General features: G+C 47.8%; 1 protein-coding gene and 1 pseudogene across 2 annotated transcripts; both read right to left on the reverse strand.

Annotated features, from left to right (window-relative positions):
• Positions 1 to 245: 245 nt before the first annotated feature.
• On the reverse strand, positions 246 to 1,748 carry LOC129464601 (MORF4 family associated protein 1 like 2-like; annotated as a pseudogene).
• Positions 1,749 to 10,619: 8,871 nt separating this feature from the next.
• Positions 10,620 to 12,778, reverse strand: MRFAP1 (Morf4 family associated protein 1). Of its 2 annotated transcripts, XM_063619745.1 has the most exons (3): positions 12,650 to 12,778; positions 12,100 to 12,530; positions 10,620 to 11,628 (listed from the first exon to the last, which is right to left on the reverse strand). In XM_063619745.1, the coding sequence occupies exon 2, from the start codon at positions 12,493 to 12,495 to the stop codon at positions 12,112 to 12,114; it is 384 nt and encodes a 127-aa protein (XP_063475815.1). In that variant the 5' UTR covers positions 12,496 to 12,530; positions 12,650 to 12,778; the 3' UTR covers positions 10,620 to 11,628; positions 12,100 to 12,111. The 2 variants fall into 2 exon arrangements, with proteins under 2 accessions (XP_063475815.1, XP_055102003.1); XM_055246028.2 differs by having other exon boundaries at positions 12,100 to 12,710.
• Positions 12,779 to 14,513: the final 1,735 nt, after the last annotated feature.

Raw genomic sequence — 14,513 nt, forward strand, 5'->3', positions numbered from 1 at the left:
GTGACCTGAACACAGCTCACTGAAGCCTTGACTTCCCGGGTTCAAGCAATTCTCCTGTCTCAGCCTCCCAAGGAGCTGGGACCACAGGTGTATGCCACCACATCTGGCTAATTGTTTTTTTTATTTTTTATAGAGAGAAGTCTCACTATGTTGTCAAGGCTGATGTCGAACTCCTGAGCTCAAGTGATCCTCCTGCCTCAGCCTCCCAAAGTGCTGGGATTACAGGCATGAGACACAGCGCTCGACTCACACACTTTTAAATTTTGTTCTCCGCCTGATATTTACGGCATAGAAGAAATGGTTTAACCCCCTAGCGACATGGCAGCTCTATGTCCTTTATTGTTCTACTACTAAAGGTCTTTAGGTTTCTGTTTCTCCTTTTTTTTTCTTTTTAAGAAATGAAATTATTTTCTTTTACCTATGTAAAAAGAGTAAATCTCGGCGGAGAGCGTGGCACGGCTCTACGCTCCTCTCCCTGCCTGCCCAGCGCCTTCCACGCGGGACACTCCCCACCCCGGTCTCGGCTCCACCCCGCGCTGCCCCGCCGGCTCAGCAGCACTTGCAGCCGGCGATCCGCTGGTGCAGCTCGGCGATCCGCCTTCCCATCGCGCCGCCTCCGCGGCCTTCCTCTCCGCTTCGGCGCACAGCCTGGCCACCAGATCCTCCGCCTCCGCGCGCGGGCTGGGTGCTGGGGCCCGGGCGCCCCACTCCTCCGCCTCCATCTCGTTCTTGATGGCGTCGAGCAGGCTCTGGATCTCCAGCAGCTCCCTGCGGGCCCGCCAGTGCACCCGGGCGCGCTCGCATTCCAGGGAGGCCAGGTCCTCGCCTCTCACGCGGGGCGCGGGGCCACCTGGGTCTTTGCGGGGCTCCTGCCTGGTCCGCGTCCACGTGAGGCAGGAGAATAGGGTCTGGAGGCAGGGAACTTAAGGCCGATTCCTGCTGACTTCCTAAAGCTGAATCAAGGGAAAACACCAAGGTCTGGGGCAGAGAATCTGAGGCCGATTAACGCAAACTTCCCAAACCAAAAGGAAAAGCACCATCTCCCCACTGCGAGTAGTAAAGCATCAAAAGCTACTCTCCCTACAAGCCTCCTCCCAGATGGAAAGGGAGAGTGCCTTGGAGTGACCAAGAGCCATGCAAGGAACGTCCCTTCATTTGCATAGGGCGCCAGTTCACCCCAGCCTTTAGCCACAAACCAAAACCTTCATCCAGATCAGAGGTAGCTGATAAGAACCTCAAATGAAGTACTTAAAGCCCAGAAAACTTTCTAACTGGCCCTTGAGCTGTTTGCTAGGGCCCGCGCCCACCCTGTGGGTGCTTTCTCGCTTTAAGAAATTGCTGCTTTCCCTGCTTCTGTTCTTGCGTTTCATTCCTTTGTTACTTTGTTTGTGCGTTTTGTTCAATGCTTTGTTCAAAAGGCCAAGGACCAGGACAACCCACTCAAGGCCCTCCTCCCGGTAACACAGGGCCGCAGCGCCGCCGCCCCTTCCCGCCCCGGGCCAGCCGGGCACCCACCAGCCGTGCGCCGACGCCTCGCTGTCACCTGCGACAAGTTCTTGAAGCTCCTTTTTAGTTTTAATAAAATTTTACTCTAAAACTTTCAGCCCTAAAACAGCAATGGCCACACCCAAATGGCCTTCCCGCTGCCAGCCGCTGCGGGGCCTCCTCGAAGCTCCTTTCACGGCAGCCCCAGGTTGCCACGCGCCCACAGGGGTCTCGGGCAGGGTCCCGTATCTTGCAGGCGCCATGGCGCGCTCTCGTCCCCCTTCCCCCATGCGCCCTCGCCTGCCCGGGCTCTGGGGTGGAGTCTGAGAGGGATTCCAGGGCTGGGGTTTTAACATTCAGTTGCGAGTGATTTTTGCACCAGAAACGGAAGGTTGCACCGAATACCGTGACCCAGGGCCACGAAACCCACGACTGCACCTCAAACCGTCCCCGCCTCGCCAGGGAACCGCCGGGTTGTCTCCGCCGGCCCGAAGCAGGCGAGGCGAGGTTTTTGGAAACAAAATTGTTACCAAACAGTGGCATTTCCCAGGATAGCTCTTTGAGGGTAGGATCTGTCCGCACGTTTCCGCCAGGGTTGGCTGCCCAGCAGGGGCTCGGTACATACCCTAACGAATGCTGTCTGGAGGGGGTTAAAATGTATGTTAAGGCCGGGCACGGTGGTTCAGGCCTGTAATCCCAGCACTTTGGGACGCCGAGGTGGGCGGATCACCTGAAATCAGGAGTTAGAGACTAGCCTGGCCAGCATGGTGAAACCCCAGTCTCTACTAAACATACAAAAATTAGCTGGGGGTGGTGGCGCATGTCTGTAGTCCCAGCTACTTGGGAGGCTGAGGCAGGAGAATCGCTTGTACCCGGGAGGCGGAGGTTGCAGTGAGCCGAGATCGAGCCACTGCACTCCAGCCTGGGTGACTAGACTGAGACTTTGTCTAAAAAAAAAAATATATATATATATATATATACATATATAGTTCATGTTCCTGGTCTGTGGCCCGCAAATGAGCTAATGGTAAAGATTGGGGAGAACCCGCTTGCACAAGTGCCCCAGATTGGAAACTCAGTTCTTTAGGGGTGAAATGAAGCTGGCAGGCCCCTGTGATTGTTAGAGAAGTGAGAAAAAAGGCATGACAGTGCATTATACAGTTGCCAAAGCACCAGGCAGAGAGGCAGGTGGCATCGCTACTATGACAGTCATTAGACTACACAGCGCATTGAGAGTAGTATGGGAACTAAATCCAATATTTGGACCCTGGCTGGGGGACTGAGGGCCAATCAGCCTGAGGGTAGCTCTCTTAGCCTGTGCCACCAACTGAACTTAGTGGAGTTGGGTACCATCACCTTTAGGGAGGTGTGGTATGCAGAGTGGTCCCCATAGAAGTCCACATCCTAATCCCTGAAACCTGTGATTGTGTTATAAATTATATGACATTTTGTAATTATGAATATATCATATTACACGTCAAAATGGATTTTGCTCATGTAATTAAAGTTAAGAGTCTTAAGAAGAATGAATAGCCTGGATTATCCAGGTAGGCCCAGCCTAACCCTGAGTCCTTAAAGTGAAAAACACTCCTGGGCTGGAGTCAGAGATAGAAAACGAAGGCAGAAGAGAGATTTGACAGAAGAAATCCGTGCTCTTCCAAGCAGGAGATGGCTGGTTCTGCCTGTGCTGACTCTGAGATGTAGGGGGTTTGGACCCTAGCTTCACAGCTTTGTGGCTGGGGCGGGGCAGGGGGGTTGGACAATGAGGAGGATTTGACAAACCACTGCTGGTTTTGAGACACAGGTGGCCACATGAAAGGACAGGAGAGAGGCCTCTAGGAGCTAAAGGTGGCCCCCAGCTGAAGCCCAGCCTGCAACCACAAGGAACTGGATTCTGCCAGCAACCTGAATGCACTTAGAAGCGGTTTCTCCCTGGAGCCTCCTGATAGGCGCCCAGCCAGCCAACACCTTGATTTTGGCCCTGTGAGACCTAGAGCAGAGAAACCTTCTAAGCCATTCGTGACTTCTGACCTTCAGGACTATGATGATAAATATGTGTTATTTTGAGCTGTTAATTTGTTATGATTTGTTGTAGCAGCAGTTGAAAACTTGAAGCTTAGTCTGCAGAAAGTCTAAGGATGGGTAAAAATAAATGAAGACCCTCAAAGCCTGGCCCCACCTTATTATTCTCGTCTGGGTTCTCCTAACCCTAATTCTAACCCTATCTTTTTTTTTCTTTTTTTTTTTTATACTTTAAGTTTTAGGGTACGTGTTCACAACTTGCAGGTTGGTTACATATGTATACGTGTGCGATGTTGGTGTGCTGCATCCATTAACTCGTCATTTACATTAGGTATATCTCCTAATGCTATCCCTCCCCTATCCCCGCCAACCCCACAACAGGCCCCGGTGTGTGATGTTCCCCTTCCTGTGTCCAAGTGTTCTCATTGTTCAATTCCCACCTATCAGTGAGAACATGCGGTGTTTGGTTTTTTGTCCTTGTGAGAGTTTGTTGAGAATGATGGTTTCCAGTTTCATCCGTGTCTCTACAAAGGACATGAACTCATCCTTTTTTATGGCTGCATAGTATCCCATGGTGTATATGTGCCACATTTTCTTAATCCAGTCTATCATTGATGGACATTTGGGTTGGTTCCAAGTCTTTGCTATTGTGAATAGTGCTGCAATAAACATACATGTGCATGTGTCTTTATAGCAGCATGATTTATAATCCTTTGGGTATATACCCAGTAATGGGATGGCTGGGTCAAATGGTATTTCTAGTTCTAGATCCTTGAGGAATCGCCACACTGTCTTCCACAATGGTTGAACTAGTTTACAGTCCCACCAACAGTGTAAAAATGTTCCTATTTCTCCACATCCTCTCCAGCACCTGCTGTTTCCTGACTTTTTAATGATCGCCATTCTAACTGGTGTGAGATGGTATCTCATTGTCATTTTGATTTGCATTTATCTGATGGCCAGTGATGATGAGCATTTTTTCATGTGTCTGTTGGCTGCACAAATGTCTTCTTTTGAGAAGTGTCTGTTCATATCCTTTTCCCACTTTTTGATGGGGTTGTTTTTTTCTTGTAAATTTGTTTGAGTTCTTTGTAGATTCCGGATATTAGCTCTTTGTCAGATGAGTAGATTGCAAAAATTGTTTCCCATTCTGTAGGTTGCCTGTTCACTCTGATGGTAGTTTCTTTTGCTGTGCAGAAGCTCTTTAGTTTAATTAGATCCCATTTGTCAATTTTGGCTTTTGTTTCCATTGCTTTTAGTGTTTTGGACATGAAGTCCTTGCCCATGCCTATGTCCTGAATGATATTGCCTAGGTTTTCTTCTAGGGTTTTTATGGTTTTAGGTCTAACATTTAAGTCTTTAATCCATCTTGAATTAATTTTTGTGTAAGATGTAAGGGAGGGAACCAGTTTCAGCTTTCTACACATGGCTAGCCAATTTTCCCAGCACCATTTATTAAATAGGGAATCCTTTCCCCATTTCTTGTTTTTGTCAGGTTTGTCAAAGATCAGATGGTTGTAGATGTGTGGTGTTATTTCTGAGGCCTCTGTTCTGTTCCATTGGTCTGTATCTCTGTTTTGGTACCAGTACCATGCTGTTTTGGTTACTGTAGCTTTGTAGTATAGTTTGAAGTCAGGTAGCACAATGCCTCCAGCTTTGTTCTTTTGGCTTAGGATTGACTTGGCAATGTGGGCTCTTTTTTCTGACCCTATCTTTTTATACATTTTGGATTCTCCTTAATATTTCCTCCAGAGTGTGTGTTGCAAATATCTTCTCCCAAATGAAGCTTGACTATTTTCTTTTAAATGGACTTTATTTTTTAGAACAGTTTTAGGTTTATAGAAAAATCAAGAAGATAGCACAGAATGCAGCTCAACTTTTCACTTTGATGATGGTTCCTTTGACTAGCACCATATTTTAGCTTAAAAATTGACTGCAAAAAAGTAAAATAAATTTATTGTAGTAAAATATGCATAGTAGATTTACCATTTAACCATTTAAGGATACAGTTCAGTGGCAGTAAGTCCATTCAAATTGTGCAACCATCACCACCATCTGCCTCAAGAACTTTTTCATCATCCCAAACTAAAACTTTGTCCCCGTTAAACATTAATTCCCCAATCCTCCCTCCCCCAGCCCCTGGCATCCACCATTCTACTTTCTGTCCAATGAATTGGACTGTTCTGGCTTCTTTAAAAATTGAGGTGAAATTAATGTAACATGTAATTACCCACTTTAAAGTGTACAATTAAGTGGTATTTAGTGTATTCACAGTGTTGTGTAACCACTAGCTCTCTCTAGTTTCAAAACTTTCTCATTGTTGTATAAAAATACCCAGTACTCAAGGCTAGGTGTGGTGGCTCACACCTGTAATCCCAGCACTTTTGGAGGCCGAGGTGGGCCAATCACAAGGTCAAGAGTTCAAGTGCAGTGTTCTCCCAGGCCACGTCCACACTCTACTTCCCCTCCCTCTTGTCCAAAATGGTGCTCCTTGGGAGCACTCCCTGGTCATCTGACTGCCCTCTCCCTCTTCTCACCTCTGTCATCCACCAATCTCTTTCCATCCCATTGGAGTCCCATCATTCGAAAACTGCAAACTTGGGCACCTGGCTCCTGGCCTTCCCTTCCACCCCAAGCCCTGCCATTGTCCTGAGTGGATTCCATGCTCACACAGCCATCAGCCCCATACCTGGGCCCTCATATCCAAGGAGCTCCTCCATCCTGCTTGGCCATTCACTCCCAAGAGTGACTTGGGGCTTGTTATTGTCTCAAACCTGGCCTACTTAATATCTCTGTGCCTCATTGATAAGACAAGACTAATTTTAATAATGGCATCTGCCCCACTGAGGGGTCATGAAGGGCTTTTGAGGAATTGTAGATAACTGGCACATAGTAAATGCTTCACAGGTGTTAAAACAAGAAGTGATCTGAGGCCCCAGAAGCACGTAGCTCACAGGATGTCATGCACAGATACATTTTATTTGACAATCATAGTAGTTTTTAATATGATAAATTGCTTTCCAGTATCAGCCCTCCTATTTTCTGGCCACATCCCATCCTCCAGGTGACACTTCAACTGTAGTCACTAACATGCTGGGACCTTCATTCACTTTACCAGCTACTTTGGCCTATTGCTCTCCTGCTCTTCACCTCCATACTTCCCCACACAGAGTATATCATGTATTGTTGCAATGATGTCCTTGTCAAAACCCTAAGCTCTTTTTTTCTTTCTTCACTCTTCTCTGGCAAAAATGCAGTCCTGATGAACCCAGTATCTGCCCAGGCAGTGGGTGAGTGCTGTAAGGAACCATCACCAACAAGTCTACAGGAAAGTCCAGGGCTTGGGGAAAATCTAGTTTCGGCTGTTAAGAGTTGGTAAAGAAATGTTCTTTGAAGAGGCAAAGAATAATATGGATTAATTTGGGAATAATGGAATGCAGGATTTTGTGAACCATGGAATAGAGTTTGAAGGAGGAAGCAATGGGGATATAAACCAGTAAATAGGTACCACAGAGCATTATGGAAATCAGAGAAGGGGAAAAGAGAATTGACTCAGGGAGGGTCTAACATATGCTGGGCTGTGTATTAGTCCGTTCTCATGCTGCTATGAAGAAATACCTGAGCCTGATAATTTATAAAGGAAAGAGGTTTAATTGACTCCCAGTTCCACGTGGCTGGGGAGGCCTCAGGAAACTTACAATCATGGCAGAAGGGGAAACAAACGTGTCCTCCTTCATATGGCGGCAGGAAGGAGAAGTGCCGAGTAAAAGGGGAAAAGCCCCTTGTAAAACCATCAGATCTCGTGGAAACTCACTATCACAAAAACAGTATGGGGGTAACCACCCCATGATTCAGTGACCTCCCACCGGGTCACTCCCAGGATAAGATGAGATTTGGGTGGGGACACAGCCAAACCATATCAGGCAGTGACTGAAGCAGGCCCTGGATGGATTTTGTAGATTTACCTGGCCACAGTGTTAACCAGGGTAACAAATCCCCATTTACCTCTGAAAGATGGTAGAAACATCTCTTGATGTTTACCTGCTGTTTACCTGCTGCCTGGAAGGGGGAGAATGGCCAGGAGTAGGAGTTTGAATGTGTGCTTTCTTTCACCTTGAAGTCATTAAGTCAAGAGCTACACGTGAAAGCCAGAGACGGGAGATAACCTGTTGGACAATGCCTGGGCTAGTGGGAGGGATGTGATCAACGGGCCTCAGGTAGAAGGGAGAACAACTCTTTCATCAAAACACAAGGAATGGAAGAAATAATGAGTATCTGTATCAGTCATCTCAGTCTAAGTTGTTATTGTAACAAACAATCCCCAAATCTCAGTGGCTTAAAACAACTAAGGTTTTTCCTTGTTTGTGGTACATACTCATCATAGATTGGTAGGGAACTATGGTCATTAAGTTCAGCCACCATCTGGAATGTTGCTGGTTCTTGTGCCAGAGGGAAGAGACAGCTCTGCAGGGTGTCGCTTTGGAGGTTCTGGGTTGGATGCAACAGATACAACATTCCTTTGTAACTCATTGGCCAGAATTAATCACATGGCCCCACCCAACCCCAAGGGGGCCAGAAAGTGCCATCCTACTCTGTGCCTAGAAGGCAGAGAATTGGAATTTATTTGGTGAACAGCACTAATGACTTCTATATTTTAACTTAGAAAAGCTTCAGTGCTCTCTGAGGTTCTTTCCAGCTCTGCCATCCTGTAATACCAGGACTTTGGGAGGTCAAGGCAGGTGGATCACTTGAGGCCAGGAATTCAAGACCAGCCTGGCCAACATAGTGAAACCCTGTCTCTACTAAAAATGCCAAAAATTAGCAGGGCATGGTGGCACGCACATGTAACCCCAGCTACTCGGGAGGCTGAGGCAGAAGAATTGCTTGAGCCCTGGGAGGCGGAAGTTGCAGTGAGCCGAGATCATGCCACTACACTCCAGCCTGGGCAACAGAGTTAGACCCTGTCTCAAAAAATAAATAAATAAATAAATATGACAACTCCAGCCAGAAAATTTAATGACTGTACAACCACGTAAGACTGTCTCTCAGAATGCTTCTTATCACATTCTTTGCTTAGAAAACGCAAGATTGGATTGCTCCTCCAATTGCTAGCAAGCCAGGAGTATGAAATTCAGGATCTGGGGCAATTGGGAATTAGTGGCTGCATTGCAATTGTGACCAGAATCATAAAAAAGAGGAACTAAGGAGTTACTGGAAGGATTTTAGGACAATAGTTTTCAAACTCTGGCATAAGAATGAACACTGAGCAGCCTTAAAAAAAAAGAATGCAGATTTAGATGTTAGATAGGAAGACTTCCAAGTAAACAGACAAATGAAGAACAAGAACAGATTATACAGTGTGCTACCATTAATGTAAAAAAAACAAAACAAAACAGGTGGACTGGGCATGGTGGCTCATGTCGGTAATGCCAGCACTTTGGGAGGCCAAGGCGGGTGGATGGCTTGAGCTCAGGAATTTGAGACCAAAATGGCCAAGATGGCAAAAACCTGTCTCTACAAAAAATACAAAAATTAATCGTGGTAGTGTTCCAATTACGCAGGAGGCTAAGGTGATCACTTGAGCCCAGGAGTTCAAGACCAGCCTGGACAAATAGCAAAACCCCACCTCCACAAAAAAAAAAAAAAAAAAAAAAAAAAAAAAAATTAGCCAGATGAGGTGGTATACGCCTGGTCCCAGCTACCCGGGAGGCTGAGGTGGGAGGATCACCTGACACCAGGAAGTCAAGGCTGCAGTGAGTGGTCACAACACTGCATTCCAGCCTGTGAGACACAGAGAGACCCTGTCTCACCAAAAAAAAAAAAAAAAAAAAAAGTGGAAGCCGTTCAAATACATTAGTATTTGTAAGGATATATAAGAAACTTGTAGTTTCCTGGGAGGGGAACTGGGAAGCTGGGGAGAGTTGAAGGATCACTTTCATGTCATCTATAAATATTACTCATTGAAAAAAATCGACTCCCCAATGCAACATGGTATCCCAGAACAGAAAAAGGGCCTTAGTGGGAAACTGGTGAAAGCAGAGTAAAGTCTAGTTGGTAGTGTTGTACCAATGTTACATTTCTTCTTTTGGCAAATCTACGAAATGTAGTTTTGGTGGTTGTTTCCCAGTTCCTAATTCCATCCTACACATTTCTCCCTCCTGTGTGGAACTCACACAGAAAACCTTGAACGTCTTCCATTTTCTGTTTCCTGTGCCTAGCATGCCTCTCCCACTCTTCCTGACCTTGGAAGCTGTGCTCCTCTTTCAAGGCCAAGCTCCGAGTTACTTGCTCTGGAAAGCTTTCCTAGACCTCCCCCTCAGTGTTCTCCTGGGACACGCCATCTTTATTAGCGCTTGGGACACATGGCTTTGTTTGATTTCTACCAACTAGGTTGTCCAGAAAGTGGACTCCAAGATGAAAACTAGATGCACGTTTTTTAGGGATTAACACTTGTGGAAGAGAAGGAATGCAAGGCTGGACGGGGGAGGAGGTGGGCTGTGTGATGCAATCCTAACAAAAGCCTCAGCAGACCCCACAAGCTCAGAAGCCACCATGTCCCTCAAAGTTGTCCCAAACTGGGGTAAGAGAAATAGCGACCTGAGATTTCCAGCCCATTAGTCACTAGATGTAGGCTACCCAGGAAAAAGGGCATGACTTTGGCTAAAGCAGCTCTCCTCTAAAAAGGCACTTCCCAGACGGCTAACCAGCTGAGGGGTGTTTGTCAGCAACACTTCTAGCAGCTGGGGGAGAAAGGCTTCAATCTGGAAGGAGGGTGGGGTATCACATCTCCTCTATGTCATCCCTCACTCTGCAACTGTAATCGCTATATTCCCAGTGCAAGGCCTAGAAAACAATGTTCCAATTGGAAAGACTGAAGGTGCTTTGGCCTGGACCACAGGATTACATGTGGTTTCTTCCCACACTAAGAACCAAGTGTGATTTTTCCTCACCCGGTTCCCAACAGCAGACAGAGATAAAGCTTCCCTTTGATTAGAGGCCAAGAGCCTCAGAAACCGTTAAGATGTTCGCCCTCCATTTGACAGTGAGAACAATCTGCGAGACAGCAGATTTCATTCTTAAAGGAGTAACATTTCTCAATAATCTTTTAGGTCTTTCGTCTTTTCAAGCAAATGAATACTTTTATTAACGTGGTAAGTTTTTTTTTGTTTTAACATGGTAGGGTTTTGACCTCAAATATTTGTTAGGTCTGCTACTCAAATGAACTTATAGCTGGACAACGTATGAACCTTGAAGATGCCTCTTCCAGTCCAATTTAGGGTCCAATGCAGACAGTTCCATACTCTCATCCCCGAGCCCCTCAAGGGCCTTTGCAAATCTTTCATTTTATGCCAAGTCCTCTAAAACGCATCAGGGTATTACATCAACTTGTACAGAATATCAAGATCTTATCTTCTATTTTAGGTTCCGTGTCAAATAAAGCTGAGTTAGGTTGTCCATACAAACTCACCAGACAGGTTACATAAGATAGTGTACCACAAAAAATTTAAATTTTGAACAAAATACATCTCTCCTCCTTTGGTCTCACACAGAAATTAAAGTCTCCAAATACAGACAATACTATCCATTCTCCAGCTCTTCTCCAGATTCACGAGTCCCAGCCAGGTCGGCCCATCCACACTCCCCATTGAAGTCTGGTCCTTTCTTCAGTAGTTGCTGCATGGAGTCGTCTTCTAGAATTAATGCAGCTCCTTCAGCACCTCCAGAGCTGGAGAACTCCAACTGTGAGTCTCATGTGTCACACACAGACCCAAAGTTCCAGGGAGCTATCAGGTCACACAAGAAAGAGCAAAGCACCTCAAAAATTTAGAAGTAACAACCAAAGCCCGGGAACAAATGTGACTGCTGCAAGAGCTTACAATCTAGGCCCTAATTCCTGTATGTGAGAGCATTTTCAAACAAAATTACTTCCCAAACAAAAACATGTTAACAATCGAAACTCATATTGAGGTCATCAACCACAGACCATAGCAGAAAACGTAGTGTTAAGTGAGACAGAGCACAGACAGAGGAAAAAAGAGAAAACAAAAGGCTCTCTGGTTTCGGCTTCTCCAGGGTGTCAGCCAATCTCCACCAGTTGACCAGAATCCATTGGCTGTAAACCTAAAGCACAATGGGAAGAAATTCATCACTGAGAGGTTAATCCCGGGCACAACGACCCCCAAACCCTCACGAACGCCACCGTGCAGGACGCCGCCTCTTCTGGCCACCACCTGACTCACTCCAGTCTCTAGCAACGTTGACTTGTCCAACGTCTTCCCCGAAAATCCTCTATTTCCACCCCCGCTTGCTGGATGGCCCGGGACCTCGTCCGTTTCTGTTTCCTTGGCGACTCTGAGATTTATGATCCTTCCACTGAACACGCATCACGCCCAAACCCGGCCACTCTGATTATCCCACGCCGCCACCGTCAAAAAACAAAACACGAAGACGGGGCCCAGATCCGCCCTGACCCGAGCACGCCTTTATTCTCCCGCCCCACCCCCGATCCCGGTGCATCTTGACGAAATCATCGCTCTCGAACAGCGGCCAAGCTGGGGCCGCTCCTCGGCCTGGCGCGGGTGCCCGACTTACCTCCGACCGTGCTCACGACGACTCGCTCTTCTCTATCCGCCGGACCAGCTCCACCAGCATCTCTGCCATCTTCGCGATCTCCTTGGCCTTCTCCTCGGCCTTCTCGCACCTCTTGGCCGCCCGGCCCTCGGCCGCGTCGCCCGGGTTCTGGAGGTGGTTGAGGGCGCTCTCCTCCGAGGCCTCCACCTGCGTTTTGATCTGGATGAGCATATTGTCCATCTCCCACAGCTTGCTCCGGTTCCGCAGGTACGCCCGCCCGTGCTCGCGCGTCAGCGACGCGATGTCCTCGCGCATCTCGTTGATGACCGGGAGCAGAAACTGCTCGAAATCCTCCTCGGGCTCCAGCACCTCCACTTCCTCCGGTTCCGCCAGCTCGACGATGTCCAGGGGCCGCATCTCTTCCCACTGCCTCGGAACCGCAGTAGCGATGTCTGTTGGAGAGAGAAAACCGACACTCGCTATGCTTAGCAACAGAGAGCCCGAATATTCCTGAAAACTTTTACCCTTTTCCAACTTTTCTTCTCAGAGAAGCCACGGAGAAGCGACTTACGCACAGAGTAACGGCGAACAAAATGGAGTCCCGGCCGTCAACCAGCGCTCTGAGCGTTGCGGCCCCTTTCACGACACAGCCCGGCCTCTTTACGGTCAGGGGGCGAGCTGCGGGCGCGCGCACGTCTAGAAAGAGAGACGCCGGCGGCGCCGTCGCGGCTGCACGGACGCGCACGCAGGCACGCGCAGGTACGAGACCGTACGCTCTCGCTCGTTCTTGCTTTCCCGTTACCTCTGTGCGTCACCCCTGTTTTACCCTGTGTTTGGAGGGTGGCCTCTTCTGGGTGTTTCCCTCCTAGTGGGCTTCTTGAGCACGCGAGTTTACATTTTTAAAAATGGCCTCCCACACTTCCCAGGCGCGTTGGCTCACGCCTGTAATCTCAGCACGTTGGGAGGCGAGGTGGGTGGATGGCTTGAGGTAAGGAGTTCGAGACCAGCCTAGCCAACATGGCGAGACCTCGTCTCTACCAAAAATACAAAAATTAGCCGGGCGTCGTGTTGCACGCGTGTAATCCCAGCTGCTTGGCGGCTGAGACAATCGTTTGAAAACGGGAGGCGGAGGTTGCAGTGAGCCCATATCTCGCCACTGCTCTCCAGCCTGTGCATCAGAGTGAGACTCTGTCGCAAAATAAATAAATAAAATATAAATGAAAATTAAAAAGGGCCTTCCACACTAGAAGAGGAGGATCCTACGTGATAATGCAGCGACCCCAGGTGGACGCTTATGCCCCTTCCTTTCACGCAAGGAGACCTGAGTCCCCTCGGCTGTTTTATTTACTTTTTTTTTTTTTTTTTTTTTTTTTTGAGACAGTCTCGCTCTATCGCCCAGGCTGGAGTGCAGTGGCGCGATCTCGGCTCACTGCAAACTCCGCCTCCCGGGTTCACGCCATTCTCCTGCCTCAGCCTCCCAAGTAGCTGGGACTACAGGCGCCCGCCACCGCACCCGGCTAATTTTTTGTATTTTTAGTAGAGACGGGGTTTCACCATGTTAGCCAGGATGGTCTCGATCTCCTGACTTCGTGATCCACCCACCTCGGCCTCCCAAAGTGCTGGGATTACAGGCGTGAGCCACTGCACCGGGCCTTATTTACTTACTATTATTTAAAAAGTTTTTTTTTTTTTTTTGAGGCAGGGTCTTGCTCTGTCACCCAGGCTGGAGTCCAGTGGTGGGATCATGGCTCACTGCAGCCTTGAACTTCTGGCCTCAAGTGATCCTTCCACTTCGGGCCTCCCAAAGTGCAGAGATTACAGGCATGAGCCGAGCTCCTGGCCCTTTCTGCCTTTTTAAAAAGTAGTTTTCCTTCTTCGTTGGATAACAGTCAGAAGGGTCTGGGTGTCTTTTCACCAAACTGGCCTCCCCACACCCCAAGGTGGAGCCTGGCTGCTCCGTCCTGAGGCCCCAGCAGACCCATGTTCAGTGTGTGGTGCAAGGTGCTGTCCACAGCCTCTGGGCCCTTCCACTGGATCCTGGGTTCTTTGGGGTCTTAGCTTTGTGGCCCTAATGCCCTAACACCCTGGCCAGAGCTTGGCTCATATTGGTAAATTTGCCTTAACATCCGCTCAACACAGAATGAGGAGAGATACGTTAATTTCCTAGCTTGTTGTCCCATTCCCAAACATCAATAAACTTTTCAGAAATCCAGCTTGCATAAATCCCATGGATTTGGCTTCCATTTTCCAGTTAAAGGGACACATCACAGTTTTGACTATAGCAGAATTAAGGATTCAGAGAAACGAAAGTATATGTTTTGTTTTGACTTTTCTCAGGTTCTTAATATTTTGGTTGCTCTTGTAAAAACCCAACTTTTGGGCTTACTTGTGTGAAAGGAAAATAAATCTTGGGACCCGAAAATCAGTAAACCAAA

The sequence above is a fragment of the Symphalangus syndactylus genome, chromosome 16 (genome assembly GCF_028878055.3).
Source record: "Symphalangus syndactylus isolate Jambi chromosome 16, NHGRI_mSymSyn1-v2.1_pri, whole genome shotgun sequence".
Lineage (NCBI taxonomy): Eukaryota > Metazoa > Chordata > Mammalia > Primates > Hylobatidae > Symphalangus > Symphalangus syndactylus.

What these genes read in the sequence shown, in the direction of transcription:
- MRFAP1 (XM_063619745.1), bottom strand. Translation starts at nt 12,495, where the DNA reads ATGCGGCCCCTGGACATCGTCGAGCTGGCGGAACCGGAGGAAGTGGAG.